The 27,617-nt window shown below is 40.6% G+C and overlaps 1 protein-coding gene across 1 annotated transcript in view; it reads right to left on the bottom strand.

The window, feature by feature from the left end:
• Positions 1-27,617, bottom strand: part of MYO3A (myosin IIIA) — a 170,787-nt gene that overhangs the window by 78,472 nt on the left and 64,698 nt on the right. The window contains exons 9-15 of the mRNA XM_065871798.1: positions 24,712-24,811; positions 23,042-23,158; positions 21,714-21,818; positions 21,523-21,606; positions 17,153-17,355; positions 5,412-5,510; positions 5,188-5,302 (exon numbers count right to left, since the gene is read on the bottom strand). Of these exons, the coding sequence (XP_065727870.1) occupies positions 5,188-5,302; positions 5,412-5,510; positions 17,153-17,355; positions 21,523-21,606; positions 21,714-21,818; positions 23,042-23,158; positions 24,712-24,811 (823 nt within the window). The remainder of the gene's footprint in view (positions 1-5,187; positions 5,303-5,411; positions 5,511-17,152; positions 17,356-21,522; positions 21,607-21,713; positions 21,819-23,041; positions 23,159-24,711; positions 24,812-27,617) is intronic.

Below are 27,617 nucleotides of genomic sequence, written 5' to 3'. Positions count from 1 at the left end.
ATAAAAAGGAAGTAAACACCCACTCAGTTCGATTCCACTGTCTCCAAAGCGGGACAGTCTGCCCTGTTAACTCTGAGGCTCTGCTTTTAGTGGGGAGACCAGCACATTCTAGGAGAGTCACCTTGAACTGGACTAAAAGTCTCCACAAGATATTTAGCAGTGATTGTGCTTCAGTTCCAGAAACAGATGTTATGTTTTCCTTTAACCTAAGCTATATGTTTGGATGTTCAGTAAACACTGAATATGTTTAAATTTGGAACATCCAGTTTTACAAAAATGAAATATGTTTGTCACTAGAGGCTAACTGCTAGACTGGTTTCATTTTAATGTGACTAATCATTGCTCTACCAGGCAATGGAAAGCAGTTGAGGCAAATATAAGTGAAACATTGCCTCTAAGGACTGGGACTTGGAAGTAATAAACAAACCAATTAAAAATGGTTCCCTACTTCTAAGATAGCAACCTCTGGGGGAAGGAACTGGTAAGAAGATCAGCTCTTCTGATGATATACAGCAGGGAAAAGTACTACAAAGGGGCCCAGCCCCGGGTCGGCAGCAGGAGCTGCTTGCTTGGCATACAACATGCTTCCCATTTGGAGGATGCTCTGAGATCCAATGAGCCTCTCCTGTTTTCCCCCAACCAGGCAACCAGTACAGCCAGACTGCAGTCCAAAGGGGCATCTACCAGTAGCAACATTCAGCCTAGGACCAAGGATTGGAGACAGGAGTGGATGCTGTGTTTTTCTTTATTCACTGCATCCCTTTCTGCTTTAAGAGCCAGGATACCCGCTAGTGCTTAAATCAACTTGTCTCCATAGGTACAAGCTGTGGGTGATGGCAGGGTTGGAGGGAGGTTAGGGAGAGGGAAAGTGATGCAACAGAAGGGGAGGAGGCTGATCTGAATTTGAATTTTGGCAAAAAGAAGTGAGGAAGATGCACCGAAAGCAGCCACAGCCAGGAAGGGCTCGGGGTGGGGTAGAGTCAAGTTTAACTAGCATTATGCCAGCCCACTGGAGCAGCAAATATCCTATTTTCCCTCCTGATGCAGCTAAGCTGGCTTTTATGTTGTGCTCAAGCATTCAGCGGGGAGCAAGATCTTGGTCCTTGGAGCCAGAATGAGAGCAAAAGACCCAGGTGGTCACCAACGATGCGATGGAACCTCAGAATCAGAGCATATGAACGGGACCAAGTCTGGAACAGGGTGGCATGTGGAATCACCCGGAGTGTCTCCCATGGCTTGTCTGAAATCTCTGGGTGGCAGTCATATGTCACTTGGAATATGGCTGAAACTCATGCCATCCGAGTCAGGGACTTCCTCTTCCAGAGCTGAACCAATTACATACACAGGGCACTAGTAATAACCGTATCTATTTTATTAGGAAATGTATTAGGGTCATCTCTGACTGCAAACGGTAGAGTTCAGATTGGTGTTGTTCCCAAAATATAGTCAGGTAAGGTTGACAGCAGTTTTCAGTGTCACATGATGTCCACCACCCCAGACATCACTGCTAAAAAAAGGGCACATAGCACTCCACCCTTCACATGAGATATCCACAGTAAGTTCTATAAGCTTAGTACTCTCTCAATTGTTCAACTCCTATTCTGTCCTCATCATTTTTCTCCCAACTCTCCAGCAAAGGCTTTTACTGATCAAGCGAATTGTCCTGTCCTCATACGTCAATCCCGTCACCCTGTCAACCTGTGCTGCTGCTGCTGCTTCTTGTTCTCCCCCTCCCCCTCCTCCTTCTTTTTCTTCTTCTTTTTCTTCTGTGAGAGTGCAGTGGGGGATTAAGATTTACATACTGGCCCTTTAAGAAACATGCATGTGTCTCACCTGCAGAAAGTATTACAGCTAAGAGCAAAGTCTGCAAGCTTCCCTAAAAACCCTCAGAAATCTTAACAAACAATGGATTCTTTTTTTCCATTTTACAGCCTAAAGCTATTTAATGCATCAACAGAGAGAAGGTCCCAATCATCTCCTTTCTGCCTAGAAACCACAGAACCACTGAGTTTCCTGATTTGAGCTGCAGGTTCTAGAGTAGACAGCCAAAGTTCCAGCCAGGGTCCAAGAATCTACGGAAAGAATGCGTCACTCAGAAAAAAAGATGATCAAGCTGGAGCCTCTACTTCTAAATCAAAAAGTTACTCAACTTTAGCTCAAGACTTCCTGTGAGTAGAGTATCTGCCTAAGGATGCGTTCAACCCTGGCTTGCCCATGAGTCTACAGTAATGCTTCTCTCTCTGGTCCATAAAATTCTCCATCTTCTGGCAAAAACTGGGAAGTCATGGTAATAATTCTTCTCTGGTCCCCAGAGTAGTTATTTTGTTTCAGTTGGTCCTGAAAGCACCCTGCCATGTCCCCTATGGCTCCTACAGCTCTCACCCACCCCTCCCCACAACCAGTTCATCTAGAAACTTGGTAGCAAAGCTTATTCAGAACTCAAGGAGGACTCTAAATTCTGGGGCTGTAAAGGCAGCCAGGTAGGAAGTCTCCCCATCAAATCTGAATTCCTCCTGGCTATGGAGAAAGCCCACACCAGAAAAATTAACTCTAAAAGTTGAAATGTTTCCTGATGGACATAGATTACCCTGGTTTACTTAAACCTCTCCTGAAGGCCCTAATTTCAAGGCAAAAAAAAAAGTCATTCATCTGTCCTGCTTCTCCAACCTCACCCAGCTGGCAGAGATCACACCTCACTCCCTGAGGTCAAGGGTCAAGGTCTTAAGAATACTTCCCCTCAGGCCTGCAGCAAGGATACCCAAGGTCAAGTCAAAGGCTTTCAAAGAGAAGTCAAGAGTGGGAGACCACCCATCGTCAGAGCTGTCAACAGCAGAGGCTCCATATTTGGAGAAAACGCACTTAGCAGCAAACTTTTCTCTATTCTGAGAACAGGTACAGCTTTAGAAATATTAACTTCTGGTAAGAAAATGCATCAAATGGACAAAAGTTTATCGCTGACAGCCTTGCATTTTAGAAGGGAGGCAACAGTGCCTGAAAAACACGCTGCAAAATTAGATTCAATAACCTCACGGCACATAATCTGGATGATTCTTGTCAAGGGTCACTTCTATTAGCATGTCTACACTTTACATCCTGCTGATAAGATTTTCCAAACTTTTGGAGAAGAATCAGGTATTATTTTTAGCTCGGGCTCTTAGCAGAGATTTGATAACCCAAGAAATTTCAGTAAACTTCATAAGCAGACACACTAACAGTTTCAAGTTGCAAGAGTGTCATTTATGAAAATGAAATTAAAATCCAACAAACTGCACATTACTTTCCTGCAAGAGTTCATCTAGAAGCCTGATTCATGTTCCGAGTGAAGTGTTCTTTTTATCGTAGGATTGAATCAACACAACGAACAGTAAACTGCTAAGAGCAGAGTCTGAAAGCTTCTCTAACAACCTTCAGGAATCCCTAGTAAACAAGATACTTTGCTATAAAACTTAAAAAAACAACCTAGGACAAAGAAAGAAATCTTTATTACTCAGGGATAAATTTATAGCCTTAAATACCTTCATTATTAAATAAGGAAAAGGAGGAAACAGAAGAACCAAGTATTCTCCTTAAGAAAAAGAACAACACAAGAAACCAAATTAATACGTTAATAAAAATATTTTTTAAGTGAAATCAATAATACAGATAATGTGGCTTCAAAGGATGCCATCAAAAAAGTAAAAAGACAACAAAAGAGAAAATTTTTGCAAATCATACGACACTTGTATCTACAATACAAAGAATTCTTACAACTCAATAATAAAAAGACAACCTAATTAAAAAATTGGCAAAGAATCTGAACAGATGTTTCTTCAAAGAAGATATGTAAATGATAAACTACCTGAAAAGATAAGTACATGAAAAGAAGTTCAGCATCATAAGCCTTTAGGGAAATGCAAACCAAAACCACAGTGACACACCACGTCACACCCACTATAATGGCTATAAACAGATAATAATAAGTGCTGGGGAAGACGGAGAGAAGTCAGAACCTTTATACACTGCCGGCTGGAATGTAAAATAGTGCGGCTGCTTTGGAACACAGTCTGGTAGTTCCTCAAAAGGTTAAACATCGTGTTACTCTATGACCTGGCTCTTCCACCCTTGGTATACCCTAAAGAGAAGTGAAAACTCATGTCACACAAAAACTCAGATGCGGATGATCACAGCAGCATTTTTGACAATGACCGAAAAGTGGAAACAACCCAAACGCCCATCACGTGATGCATGGACAAATAACATGAGGTATATCCATACAATGGAATATTATTCCTCGATAAAAAGAAATGAAGTACTGACACATGCTACAACACGGATGGACCCTGAAAACATTATGTCAAATGAGAGAAGCCGGTCACAAAGGGTGACATATTGCATCACTCAATTCATGCGAAATGTCCAGAATAAACGGATGTACAGTGACAGAAGCAGAGGTGGGACGGGAATGAGGAGGAACTGCTAATCACTAGCAGGTTTCGTCTGGAGTGAAAAATTTAGAACATGAAAATATTCTCAAAGTGATTAGGGGGAAGGATGCACACCTCAGTAACTGTATGAAAAGTCATTAAAATGTACACTTTTTTTTTCTTTTTTTGGCGGTATGCGGGCCTCTCACTGTTGTGGCCTCTCCCGTTGTGGAGCACAGGCTCCGGATGCGCAGGCTCAGCGGCCACGGCTCACGGGCCCAGCCGCTCCGCTGCGTGTGGGATCCTCCCGGACCGGGGCACGAACCCACGCCCCCTGCATTGGCAGGCGGACTCTCAACCACTGCGCCACCAGGGAAGCCCCAAAATGTACACTTTAAAATGGCTGATTTGTACAGTATGTGAATTATATCTTAATAAAGTTGTTAGAAAAAGAAAACTGCACTAAAAAGGAATGTGTGACATGATCACATTTCTGCATTTACATAAAATTTTATATATATGTGGGAGATGCAAATATAAGTAAAATAAAAGACTAAGAACAAAACGAAATTCAGTTGTATCTCAAGGACATGGTTCCTCATGTATAAAGTAAAAATTATAATTCTAGTTATTTCATAAGGTCATTTCAGTAATTTAAAAATTATCCATGTAAAGCACTTAGCACAATATCTGGCATGTGGACCACTCAATAAATGCTAACTCTCACCATCAGCGAGGACAAAAAGACACTTCCTAAAGAGGTTCAAATGTCTTCCATACCCACCTCCATTGTAAAACCGATGACTTTGAAACACTGCTCAATTAATTCATATTGGGATTTATAGAAACTATTATTCATCATGTCCTGTACTGTTCTGATGTGGTCATTTTGCAGGTATCTGGAAGAAAAAAAAAAGAAAGGACAGGTGAAAATCTGAAATTAAGTGAAATGAGTGATTAAGTGAAAAGTAGAAGCATTATTTATGAAAGTTCAAGCTGCTGGGTTACCTGGGAGGCTTATTTTCCGGCAATTTGTAATGGGCTAGTTTCTTCTTTTCAGCTAAACCAGCATAGATGTAGTAAAAAATATGAAAATTTTTTTCTCCACTGAAAAAAACAAGCCATTTTCAGGAAGGTGGTTAGTGAGAACATTTATTCATCACTAAAGTTTCTTGGCAACGTAATTACCAGAACGCCTGTAAGCGCCGCCAAGCACTTCCCAGAACACTGGGTTCTGGCCCTCTGTGGTTGCGACACGTCGCTATTTTCGACCACCACTGTCAGCGGACTGCACACTCTCCTGAGCACTTGTCTGACTCACGCAGCGGCTACCTGCGTGTCCGCCAGGCATCTTTCTAGACACGGGGGATACAGCTGGAGCAAGCAGTCAAAACACCCTGACTTCTTGTCGTTTACATGCCAGCAGGAGCCAACAGAAAGAGAAACAAAGTAATAACTAGAGCATGCCAGGCCGTGGTGGGTGCTGCAGTATCTCATTCACCTGCCATGACCCTCTCATTTCACGTACAAGGGAACTGAAGCTTAGAGGGGACACTAATCTCACCCTCAGGTCACAGACCGGATGGCCAAACTGGATTCAACCAGGGCTGTTTGACTCCAAAGCCCACGTCTTTAACCACCTGGCTACACTGTCCTTCTGGGGCTCAGTCTTCTCACTTGCAGAGAAACCTGTTCCTTACGAATCTCAAGTTCCATGACTCTGTGGTTCTACATGTAAACAGCCTTTCCAAGACACTGGAAGAGTACAGTTAAGGAGTGTGGGTCACAACAAAGTGAGTCCCTGTTTCAGGAAGTTCCACAACATAACTACTGATACTAGGACCCCAGGTACCCTCGCTTCTCCTTCCCTTGTCTTCCTTTTGCTCTGGAGCGATCTGAGATGAACCACACTTCCTCTCCAAGATCAGGAAGTTCTCTCCTGGCTTACAGTTTCAGTCTCCCTTTTCCTTCTTCCACCTTAGAGAAGATGGTGCCCTTCCAAAAAATAGGGACCAAGGTAAGAAAACGGGTTTTGGACAATGAGTACAGGTATACCTCGTTTTACTGTACTTGGCTTTACTGTGCTTCACAGATGCTGCGGTTTTTACAAATTGAAAGTTTGTGGGAAGGCTGTATCAAGCAAGTCCATTGGTACCATTTTCCCAACAGCAATGACTCACTTCGCATCTCTGTGGTAATTCTCACAATATTTCAGGCTTTTTCATTATTAGGACATTTGTTACGGTGATCTGTGATCAGTGATTTTGATGTTACTGTTGTGACCAGTTTGGGGAGCCAGGAACCTCAGGCTCTACAGACAATCTTATATAGACAGTGAGCTTCATCAGTAAATGTTGTGTGCGTCCTGACTGCTCTACCAACCGGCTGTTTCCGCATCTCTCTCCCTCTTCTCTTCTCTGAGACATGACAATATTGAAATTAGACCAGTTAACAACCCTACAATGGCCTCTAAGTGTTCAAGTGAAAGGAAGAGTCGCACGTCCCTCGCTTTAAGTCAAAATCTAGACATGATTAAGCTTAGTGAGGAAGGCATGTCAAAAGCTGGGATAGGCTGAAAGCTGGGCCTCTTGCAACAGTCAGTCAGCCAAGTTGTGAATGCAAAAGAAAAGTCCTTGAAGGAAATTAAAAGTGCTACTCCAGTGAATGGTAAGAAAGCAAAACAGGCTGACTGGCGTTATGAAGAAAGTTTTAGTGATCTGGACAGAAGATCAAACCAGCCACAATATTCCCCTAAGCCAAAGCCTAATCCAGAGCAAGGCCCTAACTCTCTTCAATTCTGTGAAGACTGAGAGCGGAGAGGAAGCTGCAGGAGTCTGAAGCTGGGAGAGGTTGGCTCACGAGGTCTAAGGAAAGAGGCCGTCTCCATAACACAGCAATGCAAGGCGAAGCAGCAAGTGCTGATGCAGAAGCTGCACCAAGTTATCCGGAAGATCTGAGACCGTCCATGAAGGTGGCTACACTAAACAACAGATCTTCAGTGTAGACGAAATAGCCTTGTATTAGAAGAGGCCATCTAGGACTTTCATAGCTAGAGAAGAGAAGTCAATGCCTGGCTTCAAAGGACAGGCTGACTCTCCTGTTAGAGGTTAATGCAGCTGGTGACTTTAAGCTAAAGCCAATGCTCACTTACCATTCTGCAAATCCCAGGGCCCTCAAGAATTACGCTAAATCTACTCTGCCCTCTAAAGCAGCGGGTCCCCAACCTTCTTGGCACCAGGCACCGGTTTCATGGAAGGCAATTTTCCAGCGGCAGATGAAGCCTCGCTCGCTCGCCCACTGCTCACCTCCTGCTGTGCGGCCCGGTTCCTAACAGGCCTGGTACCGGTCCACGGCCCGGGGCCTGGGGATCCCTGCTCTAAATGGAACAACGAAGCCTGGATGACAGCACATCTGTTTACAACATGGTTCCCTGAATATTTTAAGCCCACTGTTGAGACCTACTGCTCAGAAAAAAGGTTTCTTCCAAAATATTATAGTTCATGGACAATGCGCCTAGTCACCCAAGACCTCTGGTGGACAACAAGATTAATGTTGTTTTCATGCCTGCTAACACAGGATCCATTCTGCAGCCCATGGATCAAGAAGTCATTTTGACTTTCAAGTCTTATTATTTAAGAAGTATATGTTGTAAGGCTATAGCTGCCACAGACGGTGATTCCTTTGATGAATCTGGGTAAAGTCAATTGAAAACCTTCTGGAAAGGATACACCATTCTAGGTTCCACTAAGAACATGCATGATTCATGGGAAGAGGTCAAAATATCAGCATTAGCAGGAGTCTGGAAGAAGATGATTCCAAGCCTCATGGATGACTCTGAGGGGCTCAAGCCTTTAGGGGGGAAGTAACTGCAGATGTGGTAGAGACAGCAAGAAAACTAGAATTAGAAGTGGAACCTGAAGATGTGACTGAACAGCTACACTCTCATGGTAAAACTTCAACAGATGAAGAGTTGCACCTTACGGATGAGCAAAGAAAGTGGTTTCTTAATATGGAATCTACTCCTGGTGAAGACGCTGCGAAGACTGCTGAAATGACAACAAAAACTTAGAATATGGCATAAACTTAGCTGATGGAGCAGCAGCAGGGTTCGAGAAGACTGACTCCAATGTTGAAAGAAGTTCCACTGTGGGTAAAATGCTACCAAACACCATCGCAGGTCACAGAGGAATCGTTCATGAAAGGAAGAGTCAATCGATGAGGGAAACCTCATTGCCTTTTAAGAAGTTGTCACACTCACCCCAGCCTTTAGCAGCCACCATCCTGATCAGTCAGTAGCCATCAGCATCAAGACAAGACCCTCTACCAGCCAAAAACTTACAACTCGCTGAAGGCTCAGATGATGGCTAGCATTTTTTTTTAACAATAAAGTATTTTTTAATTAAGGTATGTGCATGGTTTTTTTAGACATAATGCTACTGCACACATAAGAGACTACAATATATTGTAGACATAACTTTTATATGCACTGGGAAACCAAAAACTTCATGTGCCTTGCTTTATTGTGATATTCACCTTATTGCAGGGGGCTGGAACTGAACCTACAATATCTCCAAGGTGTGCCTGTATTCAGTTGAATTCGAGATGACAGCAAAATATCCAGGTTGTTGGAAATGAAAAACATGAACTTGGGGACTTTCCTGGTGGCGCAGGGGTTAAGAATCTGCCAGCCAATGCAGGGGACACTGGTTCGAGTCCTGGTCCAGGAAGATCCCACATGCCGCAGAGCAACTAAGCACTACTGAGCCTGCGCTCAAGAGCCCGCAAGCCACAACTACTGAGCCCACACGCCACAATGACTGAAGCCCACGCACCTAGAGCCTGTGCTCTGCAATAAGAGAAGCCTCTGCAATGAGAAGCCCGCGTACCACAAGGAAGAGTAGCCCCCACTCGCCGCAACTAGAGAAGCGCAGCAATGAAGACCCAATGCAGCCAAAAAAAAAAAAACACATGAACGTGGGAGACAGCAAGAGGTACATCTTTGGCTGTCAATCACACAGAGCTATCCATTGAGCCACGATGTCAGAAGAAATTGCTAAGTGTGAGAATATATAGAGAAAAGAGAAACGCTCCAAGAACAGATCTTTGATGAATATACATTTTGGGAATGGATGGATAAATCTAAGTCAGAGAAGAAAAACTCAGAGAAGAGTCCAGTCATGGAAGCAAAGACAGGCGAGCGTTTCAGGAAAAAGGGCATCACAGGCCCAGATGCTGAAGCGAGGATGGTGGCATCCTTTAGAGCTGGCTGTGTTCGTACCTTCTACGCCCCCAGCCATTATTTGTGGCAGCCACTAGGAATACTTCGATGAATATGAGCGTTGTACACAAGCAAGGTTAGAACAAAACAAAAAGTGTAGTTCTTGCCTTTTCTCACCACAAAATAATAAAATTCCTCTAAGACGGGCACAGCATATAATTTAGTTTGCTTTGTGCGAATGAAATCACACTGATTGCTCTATGTGTCACACCTCTAACGCTTAAATGATGCAGTGCACAATTAGAGGAGTGACTCATATATGCAGACACGCGTAACTGGTGGTGTTCTAATTATCAGTTTACGTTTACTGAGGACTGCAATTTGACAAGACCTGGAGACGCTATAGGAAATATACTGATCTTTGGTAGATAAACAATTAAGAGAATTAAAGGAACAGGAAAGGAAGACACCTCCAAAGATTACCCATCTCATGTTCTGCCTTAACTACATCCTTAAAGGCAGAGAATCTTCCATAGCACCCCACACACGCTCATGTGATTAGTGGTTCCCAGGTCAGAATGGCCCGGGAACAAATGTAGGGGCTCAGCATGTCACCAGATAGTACAGCTGACCCTTGAACGACAGGGATTTGAACTGTGTGGGTCCATTAATATGCAAATTTTTTCAACAGATATTTTTAAATTGTGTGTAGAGTATCATGTGCAAGACTTAAAGTGGAGAACCTATCTTTACAGGCATAAGGGGAGTGACAGCTAATATAAAATTAACAATGTGCTACTATTCTTACTCTTTTACCACTCTGCTTTCAAAGAATTACATTACTGTACAGCATGCATCTCTCTCGTAACCGGAGAAGCTGCGTATCAGCCTATCAACACAAAGTAGTTTTCTAAAACATGTACCAATGTTTCCATTACTGTATGATGAATATGGCTGCAATATGCCCTAAAATTTTATAAGATCCACTCATTAGGGTATCGGCTGGGCTACGGTGAAGCAATTGTATCAATGACACCAGGTGACATGAGGCAGCCACACGCTGCTTCTTCCTTATCAATGCACGAATCCTTGTCCCTGTAAGTAAATATGAATTTCTTCTTCACATTATCTTTTCCTTTTTGATGTTTAGTGTTAGTATAACACCTATAGTGTTTTGTATCATCTAAGACAATACTGATGTAGGTACTGACAGATGATTCATCTTGTAAACAGATGACATAAACTTACGGCATCAGTAGAGACAGTCCAGTACCTTCACTGTATTTTCTCTTCCTTATAATTTTCTTAATAACATTTTATTTTCTCTACCTCTTATAAGAATATAGTATATGATACATATAATATACAAAATATGTGTTAACTGGGTTAGCAGTAAGGCTTCTGGTTAACAGCAGGCTATTAGGAGTTAGGTTTGAGGAAAGTCAAAAGCAGATTTTTGACGGCAACGGGGGTCGGCGCCCCTCAACCCCCCACTGTTCAAGGGTCATTGTATTCTCTGGCTCTGGCCTACCCCTATTGCGGAGCCTCTAATGCTTCCTCAGGGTCCCACTCAGCCATTTGCAGGAAGGCCCTCCAGGCTGTCTCATGAGCCCTGGACCCTGGGGATCACTGTGAAGCCAAAGCCTCTAACACCTCAAATCTACGACAAAGTCCTCACAAGGGTGCGACTCACCCCGCGTGTGAAACCTTGGAATATTCGACAAAGGGGCCGGCAATGAGGCGTGGAAAGCCAGCAGCGCAGCCTTGCATTCACAGGGCCCCAAGAAGTGCTCACGAAGCAGTGCTTCTAGCGTGTCCTGGCTGTTCCACCTCCTTCCTGCAGGACTCCCTCCTCCAGGATACCCAGTCTCCTCGATCCGCCCCGACCCTCGCCGTCTGCCTGCTCACTCTCTGCAGATGAATTCACTGCCTACTCTCCTGCGAGATCAGAAACCAACCGGTGACGGTGATCAGCAAGCTGTGGATCAAAGCATGTGAGGCTCCCGGGAGACCATGCGCTGCTGTACACAGGAATCCTGTCTTACGGCTCTATAGCTCCTGGGCCTAGAACAGCTCCTGGCACTTAGTAGGTACTCAGTAAGTATTAGCCACGTGGGTGGATGAATGAATGAATGGTGGGCTCTGGAGTCAGAGAGACATGGCTTCAAACCCCAATTCAGTCACTTATTAGCTTTTTGACATTAGGCAACTTATTATAATTTTCTTGGTCTGTTTCCTCCTGCAGAAAATAGGCAATAACCCCTGTCATATTGCTGAAGGAATTAAGAGAGATTATGGAGGTAAAATGCCCAGCACAGTGCCTGACACAGAGGAACTGATCCATAAATAATATTTTCTCTTTCTCCACAGCAGAGAGCACACATCTGCCATTTGGTTGATGTCTCCTGCAGCATCTGGGAAAGTGCTGGGCATGTGAGAGACACGCAAGCAATGCCTGCTGAACTAAATTGCAGTAACTGGAGAAAACTGCAGTGAAACAGCAAATCATTTATATTTATGAGCATTTTCTAGCATTGACTTTTGTATGCTCATTTTCTTCTTGGAAGTGAGTAGCCTCTTTAAAATTTCCTCTTTAAAATCATCTACATTTAGGAAAGGCTTTAAGTCACAACTTATACGACAGCAGCAACATGAGAAATACCATCAGTATAAAACTAAATGTGGTCAGAGATGGGGGTAGGATGACATGAGTAGAGGCAAAAAAAGAGAGGAAAAGAATTTATTCCATTCAAAGAAAGGGTACGTTCTTTTAAAAAATTGTCTACTCTGATTCTTCTCTGCCACCTCAGATCCATTCTTCATTCTTCTTTGGCTTGTTCTGTGACCCCCAAATCTAACCTCTACAGACTGGCGTTCCCGGGCTCCCTTGCTCTCTGGCTTCCAGCTGGGTTCAGCCAACAGGGAGCACAGGCAGGAGGCTGGAAGGAGGGAGAAGAGGTCGAGGTTTTCCTCCCCTCACTTGCTCTCTTTCTCCCAGTAGCTGTACAGTTGTCCCTCAACAACCACGGGTTCTGCATCCACGGATTCAACCAACCGGATCTGTGGATGTGGAACCTACGGACACAGAGGGCTGACTCGGCATCCGCGGATACGGCAGAGGGCTCTGGAAGCAATTCCTCGCAGACACAAAGGGACGACCATATTCCTTTAGGCAGCAGCTCCCGACAGGCAGCAGTCCTCCACAGCCCTACTTCTCACCAGGCTCTGCAGTGTGGTCCCTCCTTCTGCCCTTCAGATCCAGGTGTAGGAATGATTTGTCAACGCTGTTCATCTGTGGGCATCTCACCGTTTATTCTTGGTTCTTCAACACCCTCTACCTCTGTAAACAGTCCTCTCAGTTAAACCCTCTGAACTGGTTCTTTCCTTCCAGTTCCTGAATGATAGGGTACACTTATATTTATCATTTTAAAAGGGGCCTACTAAGAATTCTTCTATTACATCACTGATATTTTCATTTTTAAAGATCATTAAAAAAGCTTCTCTAGATTTTAACAATGCAATTCAAATTAAGTAAAGTAAAAAAAACAGATGTAAAAAAACCTGGAAAAATGGAAGAATTATAAGGCAGATGTACTTGAATTATTACTGAGATATATTTCAACCTGATATTAAATTGGAATACTTTTCCCCAATAAACAATGTTGTAAAACTATAATCCTTTAGGCCAGCTGAAAATAAGCTTACTTTCTTAATAGTATGCCTAAAATACGATCCTAATTGTGCTATTTCCTGGACTATATGGTGCAATAGTTGAATAAGCATGAATGAGATTATCTGTATGGTTACAAATCCAGAGCCTCACTGTGTAGCTGCTGAGGGTACTGCTCACATCATACTCTACATGGATGGCACTGCAGCACACAACTCCAGGCAACCTGCTGCGATGGTGCCCTTGACACTGTGCAACACTGTGGGCCCATCTAAATCCCAATAATTCAGTGTCTTAGGTGGACATTCCCCAAAGACCTGAAGGACAGAGTCTTACACAGTTATGAGAGCAGGACAGATTGTTCTGAGAACCAGTTAAGTCTCCACACTTGGAAGAATCAACATTGTGAAAATGACTCTACTACCCAAAGCAATCTACAGATTCAATGCAATCCCTATCAAACTACCACTGGCGTTTTTCACAGAACTAGAACAAAAAATTTCACAATTTGTATGGAAACACAAAAGACCCCGAATAGCCAAAGCAATCTTGAGAACGAAAAATGGAGCTGGAGGAAGCAGGCTCCCTGACGTCAGACTATACTACAAAGCTACAGTAATCAAGACAGTATGGTACTGGCACAAAAACAGAAATACAGATCTATGGAACAGGATAGAAAGCGCAGAGATAAACCCACGCACATATGGTCACCTTATCTTTGATAAAGGAGATAGGAATGTACAGTGGAGAAAGGACAGCCTCTTCAATAAGTGGTGCTGGGAAAACCAGCACCATGGTTTTGTACATGTACATGTAAAAGTATGAGATTAGATCACTCCCTAACACCATACACAAAAATAAGCTCAAAATGGATTAAAGACCTAAATGTAAGGCCAGAAACTATCAAACTCTTAGAGGAAAACATAGGCAGAACACTTTATGACATAAATCACAGCAAGATCCTTTTCGACCCACCTCCTAGAGAAATGGAAATAAAAACAAAAATAAACAAATGGGACCTAATGAAACTCCAAAGCTTTTGCACAGCCAAGGAAACCATAAACAAGACCAAAAGACAACCCTCAGAATGGGAGAAAATATTTGCAAATGAAGCAACTGACAAAGGATTAATCTCCAAAATTTACAAGCAGCTCATGCAGCTCAATAACAAAAAAACAAACAACCCAATCCAAAAATGGGCAGAAGACCTAAACAGACATTTCTCCAAAGAAGATGTACAGACTGCCAACAAACACATGAAAGAATGCTCAACATCATTAATCATTAGAAAAATGCAAATCAAAACTACAATGAGATATCATCTCACACCAGTCAGAATGGCCATCATCAAAAAATCTAGAAACAATAAATGCTGGAGAGGGTGTGGAGAAAAGGGAACACTCTTGCACTGCTGGTGGGAATGTGAATTGGTACAGCCACTATGGAGAACAGTATGGAGGTTCCTTAAAAAACTACAAGTAGAACTACCATATGACCCAGAAATCCCACTACTGGGCATATACCTTGAGAAAACCATAATTCAAAAAGAGTCATGTACCAAAATGTTCATTGCAGCTCTATTTACAATAGCCCGGAGATGGAAACAACCTAAGTGTCCACCATTGGATGAATGGATAAAGAAGATGTGGCACATATACACAATGGAATATTACTCAGCCATAAAAAGAAATGAAATTGAGCTATTTGTAATGAGGTGGATGGACCCAGAGTCTGTCATACAGAGTGAAGTAAGTCAGAAAGAGAAAAACAAATACCGTATGCTAACACATATACATGGAATCTAAGAAAAAAAAAAAAAAGGTCATGAAGAACCTAGGGGTAAGACAGGAATAAAGACACAGACCTACTAGAGAATGGACTTGAGGATTTGGGGAGGGGGAAGGGTAAGCTGTGACAAAGTGAGAGAGTGGCATGGACATATATACACTACCAAACGTAAAATAGATAGCTAGTGGGAAGCAGCCGCATAGCACAGGGAGATCAGCTCGGTGCTTTGTGACCACCTAGAGGGGTGGGATAGGGAGGGTGGGAGGGAGGGAGACACAAGAGGGAAGAGATATGGGAACATATGTATATGTATAACTGATTCACTTTGTTATAAAGCAGAAACTAACACACCATTGTAAAGCAATTATACTCCAATAAAGATGTAAAAAAAAAAAAAAGTCTCCACACTTGCGTAAGACCTGGAGGTTCCTCCAGGTATGGGTGGCAAAGGCACTAACATACATGCCCACTAAGTTCTGGGCCCCAGCACACCCTGATAACAGGAGCTGCTATTTACTGACATTGTCAGTGTCCCATGTACTGCGCGAGATATTATTTCTAATCTTCACACAACTATCAACACTACTACTGCTACTAAGGGCTTAAACTGCATGGGGTCCTTTCTATGTGCTCTTCATTGCACTAAATACTTTGCAGGCATGATCTGAATAGGTAGGTACCACTACTAACTCCTTTTTTTTTTTTTTTTGCGGTACGCGGGCTTCACTGTTGTGGCCTCTCCCGTTGCAGAGCACAGGCTCCGGATGCGCAGGCTCAGCGGCCATGGCTCACGGGCCCAGCCGCTCTGCGGCATGTGGGATCTTCCCGGACCGGGGCACGAACCCGCGTCCCCTGCATCGGTAGGCTGACTCTCAACCACTGCGCCACCAGGGAAGCCCTGCTAACTCCTTTTTAAAGATGAAAAACTGAGGTGCAGAGAGGTTAAGCATTTCAAATTCTAACACACAGTAGGTTGCAGAAACAAGATCCTATAAGGGTCTTTAAGGTTTAAATATCTTACCCAAGGTGGACTACATGTCAGGGAGCCACAATTCAAAGCCACATTTGCCTAAAAATCATGCCTGACATTTTTGGAACTGAAGACCAAAGGATAATTTTCTACACTGAAGGCTGAGCTCAGAGGTCGGCTCCAAGCAACTTATATTCACAATTTATCATAAACTGAATGACAGCAAATTTGAAGGCACTTATAATTAAATACTAATGTACTTGTACATAAAGGAAGCTTATGTTCCTGAGAATTTAACATACAACACATAACTACAATAATGTAGATATGTTTGGCATAAAACCAACATAAGAAAACTGGAAGACTCTAAATTGCCACAACTTTTAAAAAATAATATAAAGACCAGGGTACAAATTCCATGTTGTGATTAGTTTTTTCATAAGAACAACAAACAAAGATGTTTTGGAATCATGAGGACAGGAGAAAAGTTTTGTCATTCAGCTACAAACTGAGGAACTCACTCGACCTAAAAGGAACTCACTCAACCTAAAAGAACTCACTCAAACTAAACTTTCCAGAATATGGTGTTGGTGGCTTATCAGCAGGCAGGAAAAAGAACACTACAGTAAAGCCCCTTCCTGAATCCTTTTTTTGTTTGTTTTTTTGGTCCCTTGTGTATAAACATTGGGAAGCATAGAATTAATACAAAGATCTATTTATATATACCAGCACTTAAAAGAAAAAAAATGACTGTTATTTCTAATTAAATTTCATACTTGTTTTGTGTAGAGAAGTATATTCTCTCCTACTTCAGAAATTACTCTAAGTTATCCTGTTAGTACCTCTATGATGGGCTTAGGCTTTCTATCTGTTTTCATAAACTTTAGGCTATTTATTGACTCCTTTACTGGATGTAACATATGAGAGAGTAAGACAGTGCTGAGGCATCTCTGCTTCCAACAGTAAATGCCTCACACATAGTAGACGATCAATAAAATTCTGTTGAAATTTTGTTAAATGAGTAAGACATTTTATTATTAAAACAAAAGCATCATCTTTGCTTACGTTTCCCAGAAAATAGGAAATATGTGACATGAACTTACATGGCTTGGTGGATAACTCGGGATTTCTCCAGAAGGTATTCAGAAATCTGTGCTCCCACGACAGCCCCAGAAGGGGTAAATTTCATTTCTAAGTATTTTCCAAATCGGCTGGAATTGTCATTTATAATAGTGCAGGCATTGCCAAAGGCTTCCACCAAATTATTCACTTGTAAAATCTTCTCTTGCAGGGTTTTGTTATTAGCCTAGAGAAAATGTCAAGATATTAAAAAAATGTAAAAAATTAATTTTGTATAGAATGGAATGTCTCTTCTCTGATAAGCACTTTATGTAGATGTAAACATACAAGTGCATCTTCTTGGTTTGCTGCCAGAAGTTACAACCTAGTATATTTTTCCCCTCCTGCTGGTACATTCACTCACTTCCTTTCTTAGAGGGGCGAAGAGATCCTTTACACTTTTTCTATTCAAATATAGTTCTGTTAAGTTCCTGATTTACAAACACAATTTATAAGCAGTCTACACATACTGAGGTACATCTCAAACTTTGTTATTCCTCCTCTACCTATATGGGTCCCCATCCACAAGATCCCCAAAGCTGTGGACCAACTTCCCTTGCTTCCATGGAAGCTGTCAAACCTGCAACTAGAGGAGTAAAGATAACGTGTGAACTCAGAAGTAGAGGAGAGGGAATAATTGTGAAAATCAAGAACAGCTCGGCTGTGTGGAAGGGAGATGTGGATCCCTGGTCCAGGCCAGCGGGCCTACGTGGCTGGCCCTCCATTTTCTCCTACACCATCTCACATTTTCCTTCCCCAAAACAAGCATCATGTTGGTTTTTTTTTCTTTACCACTTTATTAAACTGAAATTCCACCAGAAAATTTATTTGGGTTAACAACCAACCTCTTTTAGAAGGCATCTCCCCTCTTAGAGGTTTAAGGAGGTATCAGTCATTCACATCTTAGTAGAAATGGATCAAGTGGATTATTTTCAGTGTAATACCTTGCTGAAGTCAGCTGTGTTAAAGGTACGGAAATGTTTATGTAAGGGGGAGCAGCAGGTATTTCTGGAACATAGGCTACATTAGAATTTGGGGGGGCCGAGGGGGCATTCACAGTGAGGTTTTGGGGGCATATAAGGATTTTGGATATCCTCTAAAAGAGGCAATAACGGGAGAGAAAAGAGAGGAGCAAGAATTGGGATAATTGACTCTTTTTAAACGTTGTTTGGGGCTGGCCTTGCACTCATGAAAAAGGTGAGAAAACATCAACCACCTGTATTAGGTAGCAGTGCCCTGCTACGTAAGGTTTTGAAGACTGTGTATTACAAAGGTAAATTCCATCCACCAAACATACCATTTTTGCATCTGCTAAATCTTTATCAAGGAAATAACTAAAAGACACACTCAGTCCCGATAAGGGTAGAATTCTTTTGTTTTTATATCACCATCTCAAATTAATATCAAGTCACATTTTTAGATCTAGCACAAGATAAAGATATTAAATAAACGTTAGATGTGCTGACATCCACAAAACAACATTCGTACAAGTTAATCCGTTATTGACAAGAGCCTCTATCGACTTCACAAATCAAGAAAGAATAGCAAAGGCCCGTGCGGAAGGCCCCTGAGTAAATTTATTCAGGTGTTCAACTCTTCCACGCCAGGAGAGTATGCTGTGCCACACACCATCCCAACTCTCTCCAAAATGACGTTTATTTCAGTGAACTTAAAAGCCTGTAGAGTGATGCTTATCCCAGAAGGAGAGGGAAGTGGATGGGCAAGGGGATGGGGAAGGGATTGAGATGACAGCCCTGAGGTAGGCCCCCCTTCCTGGCCTCTACTGGCTCTTCCAGTTCTGAGGGGTCACAGGCCTGGTTACTAGTATATTACTATTCCATACCCACACCCATGATGGAAAACATATAACCAGTCAATTGATTTTTAACAGGAACATGAAATTCTTTTGACAATGAATTAGACTCAATTAAGCAGCTGTTTTGACACCATGAGGCACCCTTTTATATATACAGTGGTTGGGTCTGGCCTTGTACCCACAGTGCTTTGTAGCACAAGATTCCTATAATCACTGTGACGGCAAAAATTTTAAGATGACTCTACTTCTAACTATGCAAATCACTATAAACATTTTCGCAGGGATAAGTTGTACACAATGATTTTTCTTTTTTAGCCATTAGCCTAATGAGAACACATTATTCTTGATTTATCTTATTTCAAGGACTCTACTTGGAAAATCAAACCAAGTCTCTATCCTCAACATCCCATTTTTAAAAATTAAGGTAAAATTACATAGAGATTCACCCTTTATATAGTTCTGAAAGTTTTTACAAACATATGTGACCATAAATCTCCCACTATAGTCCACATACAGAACAATCCCATCACCCCCCAAATTGTCTCATTACTCTTTGCAACCCTTCCCTCCGCTCTCAGCTGCCGAAAATCCCTGATTTGTTTTTGTGCCTACGGTTTTAAATCTGCAAGAATGACACAGCAAGTGAACCATACATGTAGTCTTCTTAATCTGCTTCTCTGACTTAGCCTAAAGCATTTGAGATTTATCCAAATCTCATCCAGTGAGCTTCATTGCTTGTATCAGTGTTCATTCTTTTTTATTGCTGAGTAATAGTCCATGGCATGGATGTACCATAGTTTGTTTATTCATTTCCTAGTTCTGTTGTTTCCACTCCCTGGAGATGATGAACAAAGCTCCTATAAATTATTTGTCTGTAGCTTTTTTGTATGAACATGGGTTTTCATTTCATTTGAACAAATACCTAGGAGTAGGATTGCTGGGTTGTATGATAAGTATGGTTAGACTTTCTAAGAAACTCCTGAGCCGTTTTCCAAAGTGGCTGTACCATTTTGCATTCTCATCAGCAATACACGAGTTTCATTCAGTTCCTCTATGTTCTTGGCAGCACTTAGCATTGTCAGGTTAAAAAAAAAAATTTAGCCATTTTAATGGCTATGTAATGGTGTCTCACTGTGGTTTTAATTTGCATTTCCCTAATGACTACTGTTGTTGAACACCATATTTTCATTTGCTGTTTTTGCCATTTACATATCATCTTTGATGAAATGGCTAGTCAATTTTTTTGTTCATTTTTAAATCGTTATTTGATTTCTTATTATGGAATTTTAAGAGTTTTTAAAAATATATCTTCTGGATACAAGTCTTTTATTAGAGTGTCTCTGAGTCTGTAGCTTGTCTTTTCATTTTCTTAACAGTATCATTCAGAGAACAGAATGTTCTTAATTTTGGTGAAATCAAACTTTTCCCTTTATGGATTATGCTTTTTATGTTGCATCTAACAGCTCTTTGCCTGACCCAAAATGACAAAAAACAAAGTTAACTGACTTAATTTTCTTCTAGAAATTTTATAGCTTTTGGTTTAATCTTTAGGTCTATGATCCATTTGAAGTTAATTTTTTATAGCATGTGCGGTCTAGAGTAAGGTTCAATCCTTTTGTACGCGCATATTCCAGCACCATTTGTTAAAAGACTATCATTAATTGACCTTGCACCTTTGCTGAAAATCAATAAATCATATATGTGCAGATTCTTTATTCTATTCCATTGATCTGTATACCACCTTTTCTTTAATAACACACTGTTTTGACTATCACAGCTTTTACAGTGAGTCTGAAATCAGGTAGCATTTATTAATCCTCCAATTTTGTTCTTTTTCAAAACTGATTATTATAGTTCCTTTGCCTTTCCATATACATTTTTGATTCAGTTTGTCAATTTCTAAAAAAAAAAGTAAAATCCTGCTGGGATTTTTACTGTAAACTACATTGAATCTACAGATCAATCTGTGGGGAATTGACATCTTAATAATATTGAGTCTTTTAATCCATGAACATGTCATATCTCTCCTATTATTCAGGTCTTCTTTGATTTCTTTTATCAACTTTTTCTATTTTTTCAGCATACAAATCTTGTACATATTTTGTAAGATCTAGATTTCAATAGTTCATGTTTTATGGTGCTAATATAAATAATACATTTAAGTTTAAACTGATCATTGTTAGTATGTATATAATATATAAATATAATTAATTTTTGTATATTGACTCCCCTTTATCTTGCTGGTAACAAAGGAAGAAGAAGTAAGGAAAGCATTCAGAGAATACATTAGGGCAAAAAAGAGAGAAAATCACCTCTATAAAGCCTTGCCTACTAAGAGTGAGAAAAGTTAGAATTTGCTTAAAACAAAACATATGCTCTTTATACTGTTATATTTTAACCTCACAAAGGACAACAAGTGTGCTATAATTTCTGTGCATTATTAAATGTGGAAATTCGTAAATATTAACCTAATCAGCTAAATTAAATTCTGAAGTATAACAAATATTTCTGTTAGGACAGAGAAAAATTAAATTATACCTTTCCAAGCACTGTCAGCTGCTGAACTAAGAGATGAGCACTTTCAGTCTTTCCAGCACCACTTTCCCCAGAAATAACAATGCACTGCACGGTGAGAAAAGGAAACTGTAAGAAGACTTTATCCTCACAAAATTCAGCTGACACACAAGAAACTAAGAGGAGAATTTCTAAAAATGTGAGACTCTCCTTACCTGATCTGAATTATATGTTACCATAGACTGGTATCCTAAGTCAGCCATGGCAAAAATGTGAGGAGGATTGGCAGTTCTCTTTGCTCCAATATACAGTTTGGAATGCTAAAGGTTAAAAAGAACATGTGTTGTAGGGCTTTTGTTTTTGTTTAAACCCTACTTATTTACAGATAGAGTGCTAATTTTTAAAGCAAAAGAATCAAAATACAGCTTCATACCACCAAAACATCACATCCGTATCACATACACACATACATGCACAAATCATGGACAATTATGTAAAATAGAAGTTTGACATAAGACAACAGGGAAAAATGATATGACATAATATGACATCACTTTGGCAATGGTATTTAAAAGAAGACTCTTTTGGAAGTGCATACCACTTCCAAAGCAGAACTTAAAGTTTCAAAATACTATGATTTCCTTAAATAAGCAGATACTTTATAAATCAGACAATCAGGTATCATTTTGTTGACTATTCCTTGGATATAATAATGTATGACATACGATCACTACTTTTTTCCTTTCATATCATTTAACATACACTTTCTCATTTGCTTTGTCCAAGATCACATAGTTAATTGACAGCAGAATTTGTGCTAAAGCCCAGTCTTCTAAAACTTGGTCAAGGTTCCTAAATATGCCATTATTCTTGTAAATCTTAAAGTGGGAGAGACTGAGAGAATTACATACTTTTCACACAAAAAGTTATATTAAGCACAGTATTATTCTAGAGTAATATACTATTATGATACAACATAATATTCTAGAGTACACAAATAGCTAGAAGAGTATGGATCTAATTGAAAATGAAAAACAGCCTAGCTTAACTCCAGAACACTATTCTATATTTAAACATTAGGGGTGAATAATGGATAATTATGTGCTTATATTCATACAACACATTGTCTGATATTAAAAATTTAACCAGAAGGAATTTTTAAACTCATAATGATGAGTTTTACAGCCATTAAGTATATAGTACCTACATATACAATGTAATTTTACTTTTGACTCTCCTATATTTGGTTCAGAGGTAGACATGAAGTCTATACTTTTTAGGCATCTGTTTATTGATATGATATGTAGTGTGGACCAGTTACCAATTACCAATGACAAGAAGTAATTAACATATCTCACACAAAGACCACAAACTGCATCCAGATCGATTCATCTTCTGTTTGTTCCTATCTCTACGTTTTAACAATAATTATTTAACTGTTTATTCAAAGGATTAGATAAAATGAAATGAAATTAATTTAAATACCTGAAGAGTATAAATTTTTGTACAAAGTAAGAAAATGTGTACAAGCCATACCACATACCTCTGCGGAATAAAGACCCAGACTCTGAAAAGGGTTAAGAGCAATGAGTATGTCTCCCACATAGAAGTAAATCTGATCTCTGGAGTAACACTTCTCAAGTTGCTCTGAGACTGTATTCTATAACGAAATAAAAGTAATCTCTTTTTGTTAAAAATGATTGATGGTCAATTATCATTTTAAAAGTAAATGATAAGAAATAAAACATTTGGAATCTGGAGGAAGGATCAGAAAGAAATAGATCTATTGAGAGTAAGAAGTGTAACCTCCGGTCAGCAACTATCCTTCCCCTTGATGGGTATTTTCTTTTCTTTCGAGAGCTGTAGAGGGATGTCATTGTTACCTGTGTTTTCCACAGAATATATTATATGCTACAGGGATTATATATACACACAATGCTTTCAAGGAAGTAAATGCAGCAGTTGAAGTAAAGAGAAAGAACACTAGAAAAGGGAAGAGAAGATATAGTGAACATGATTTTATTCCAAATGAAGGTTATTCAATGGCTCTGTGGAATGTCTTAGTTCCCTTGCTTAAATGTTTGGCTTTGAGGCAGAGTAAAAAGTACAGAAAAGTAACTTCCACAATTGATAAATCATATGAATACATGGAATCAATTTTAACAGTGCCAGACTTCATCATTTATAGTATATGACACAAAAGATCTTGGGTCAAAAAAGAGACAAAAAGATAAAACACGGACAATAGAAACAAACAAATCCAGTGTTTAATACGTAGGTCAGCAATATGATTAGTAAAGCCTTCTTTATAATCCACAAGCTTAGGATTTCACATCATTGGAAAATCTGATACACAAAGATTCATAAAGGTATTGGCAATCCCTGGCTTACAAACACTATTTGATTATAAGATGTTTGATGTTCTCAAGAAAGATTATTCTGAGGAAGTACTTGAGTTGTTTACGCAACCCCAAATTTACCAAATGACTACTTCGGTTCAGAATATGCCTCCTGATTTGCTACATTTTTAAGCAAAATGCTCAGGAATGTATCAGAAGTATTAAAAAAAGGAAAGCCTGTGGATCAGGCAGGGTAGTGATCCCAACCTTTTACTGAAAAGGAGCCTTGTTATTTCTCTAATGATGTGATTATCTGAAATAAAAGGTGATGAGGAAAAAGAGGATGAGACTATAATTTACTGGCCTGGACTGGTACCTTCATGAGATGTCTGAAATATTTCTGAGGTCACTGGGATAAGAAGTTTCAAGCAGAATTCATTTCCCGAAAAGGTGGGCTCTGTGATCCCACGAGGGGTCCACTGACCATGGTAACAGACAGGCTCTCAAGGTATCTTCGAGGCTTTAGGTCCTGCCACTGAGATGGTGATGTAGGAAGCAAATCACCCCTTTGAGACTCCTGGGGAGAATTGAGGTGAAGAAGGGGTCTTGGACCTAAGCAACTCAAGCTTGTGGGAACTAGCACTTTTGTAATTCGAATATAAAAAAGAAGAAAAAGTTGACACCAGGCTGGAGAGATCTGCAAACGTGAGTTACACACAGTAAAACTGAAGACAGGAGGGATGATCAGGAAGCTAAGAGATGAAGAAAGCATGAAACCTACAGATGCTATTCAAAGAGCCTCCTGCTCAAACCTCTTCTATCAATTTTTTTAAATAGACAGAATGTTTAAGTTTAATTAAGCTGAGTTTCTTACCTCATCCAAAACTTCTAGGGTTGCTAAATCATTTACATCCTTGAGGCTGGAAATTAAAGATCTGCTGAAGTTACTTTTCTTGGTGTAAAGACGTTCATGCCTGAGGAGCAATAAAAAAGAAAACCCTTTCTGATTTGAGAACTTATTACTAATCATAGTAAAAGTCAAATTTAGATACTAAGAAACTGAAAAACATCTGTGAAGCTGATTTGCTAAATTCAATGATAACAATTTACCAGAAAACAGCCTCATGCATTTGATCTGTCTTCTCCTCTTCACTGGGAAAATGCAACACATTAAACTTACTTCATGGATGATCAAAAGAGCTCATTATTTCCATCAAGAACTACCTTATATATAATATTCTTTAAAGGTTCCTCTAAATTCCAATGTGTGACTTAATCTGTTACAAAGTGGTGAGTTGGAGCGATTTTCACTCGTTAGATTTCCAGTTTTGTCTGAGGTAGTGTTAGCCCACTGGTAGTCAAGGAATGATAATTTGAAAAATTATTATTCAGCAGAATTTAAGAGGAATACAAAATAAGCCACACTGGGGACTTTTAAAAGGTAAAATGTATGCAGAAAATTGATTTCAGGTACTAGGAAGTTTACTTTCAAAGTGAAACATTTCAGCAATTTCAATAACAGCGTAAAGATCTTGATCTGACATGAGGTCTGGAGAAGTTGCTGAGGTAAACACAAGGGTTTGTTTCAACTTTTCTGGACATGAAATCCACTCTATTTTGAGCATAACTGCATTTTCAGTGTTTATTTTGGGGCAGACTGTTATGCATTTGAATCTGTCCATTAGTGAAAGGGGAAGGAATACACAGATTACAAAGTATGGTAAGAATCATACCACTTACCCACCAAACTGTAATGGTTTCTCATTGCTTAGAGAATTAAGTCACTGTTGATAATGGTCCCCCCTCTACCTATGGCCAATCCCGTTTTGTGCACTGGATTCCTCTCACTTACTCAAGGATATCACTCCTGCTGGGTCCTCTTTCTCTCCTGTATCACTCATTTCTCCCACTCGACTGTTATAACATCTTCCCCAAAAGAAACAAACAAACCACCTGTCCTTGAGTTTGTTTCCTCCATCTACCGTTCCATTTCCTTGCTTTATAGCAAAAATCCTCAAAAGAATGATCTATACTTAACTTCTTCAATTGCACTCCACCCACTAAGAAAACCCATGTCAGTCAGGCTGTCATCACACTCCACGGAAACAGTTTCTATTAAGGACAACAGTGACCTTCTTCACATTGCTGAGTCCCACGGTCCGTTCTAAGTCCTCATTTTACTTAACCTACTGGCAGCACTTGACAAACTCTTCTTGAACACGTTTGTCTTGGTGTCTTATGTCCTTCTCTTGATTCTCTTCCTTACCTCACTGGCATCTCCATCTCAGTATCTTTTTCTGGTCCCTCCTCATCTTCCTACTGTCACATTTTTGAGCCTCCCAAGCTTCGGTCCTTAGAGCTATTTTCTTGTCTATCAACATGTACTTCCTGATTTCATCACTTTAAATACCACTCGTGCACTGACAGCTCTGCTCGTCTCCAGACCTAAGCACCCAGCTGCTCACTCGATGCTTCACTTGGCTGTGAAGGTGGCTGACTTAATATGTCCCAAACCTGCTCCTGCCCACGACCCTCATCTCAGCCCATGGTGACCCATTCGTCTGCTTGTCAGCCTGACCCCTGGCTCCTGACTTTGTCTCATACCCCTCCTGCAACCCATGTACAAATCCCCTCAGCTCTTTCATCAAATCCAATCCAGAACCAAACCTTTCTCACCACCATTACCTCCACTACAGTTCATCTCACACCACAGCAGCCTCCCCGCTGCCACCTTTGCCTCTGATATCTGCACTCAGAGTGAGATTTTAAAAATAAGTAAGATTTGTCCTTTGTCTTTTAATTTCCTCCTCAGTCCCATCTGTGTGATGAAACTTTTCACAGTCTACCTCAAATGCCACCTGTTTTAAACCCTCAGCATAATTCTGTACATCTTTCTGGACAAACATCTTAGTTAAGTCATTTCAGCCAATCACTTGTGTACAGGTCTTACTCCCTTTACTAGACTGTAAAGTTCCTCAGGATGGTGCTGGAATGGTTGGACATCCACATGCAGGAAAAAAAAAAAAAAAAAAGAAGCTAGACACTAAACTTACAAAATTTTCACAAAAATTAAGTTAAAATAAGTCATAGCATATATACACTACCAAATGTAAAAGAGCTAGTGGGAAGCAGACGCATAGCACAGGGAGATCAGCTCGATGCTTTGTGACCACCTAGAGGGGTGGGATAGGGAGGGTGGGAGGGAGGGAGACGCAAGAGAGAAGAGCTATGGGGACATATGTATATGTATAACTGATTCACTTTGTTATAAAGCAGAAACTAACACACCATTGTAAAGCAATTATACTCCAATGAAGATGTTAAAATAAATAAATAGATAAGTCACAGGTCAAAATGTAAAATACAAAACTATAAAACTTCTAGACGAAAATATAGGAGAAAAAAGCTAGATAACCTTGGGTGTAGAAATGAGTGTATGGACACAATACCCAAAACATCATCCATGAAAGAAAAAAGTGATAAGGTAGACTTCATTAAAATGAAAAACTCCTAGGCTTCCCTGGTGGCGCAGTGGTTAAGAATCCGCCTGCCAATGCAGGGGACATGGGTTCAAGCCCTGGTCCGGGAAGATCCCACATGCCGTGGAGCAACTAAGCCCGTGCGCCACAACTACTGAGCCTGTGCTCTAGAGCCCGCGCACCACAACTACTGAAGCCCGTGCGCTTAGAGCCCATGCTCCGCAGCAAGAGAAGACACCGTAATGAGAAGCCCGCGCACTGCCAACAAAGATTAGCCCCCGCTCAGCACAACTAGAGAAAG

Source organism: Phocoena phocoena, chromosome 2 (assembly GCF_963924675.1).
Source record: "Phocoena phocoena chromosome 2, mPhoPho1.1, whole genome shotgun sequence".
Lineage (NCBI taxonomy): Eukaryota > Metazoa > Chordata > Mammalia > Artiodactyla > Phocoenidae > Phocoena > Phocoena phocoena.
The sequence above is the reverse complement of the archived record's forward strand: the minus strand, read 5'-3'. Positions and strand labels throughout refer to the sequence as shown.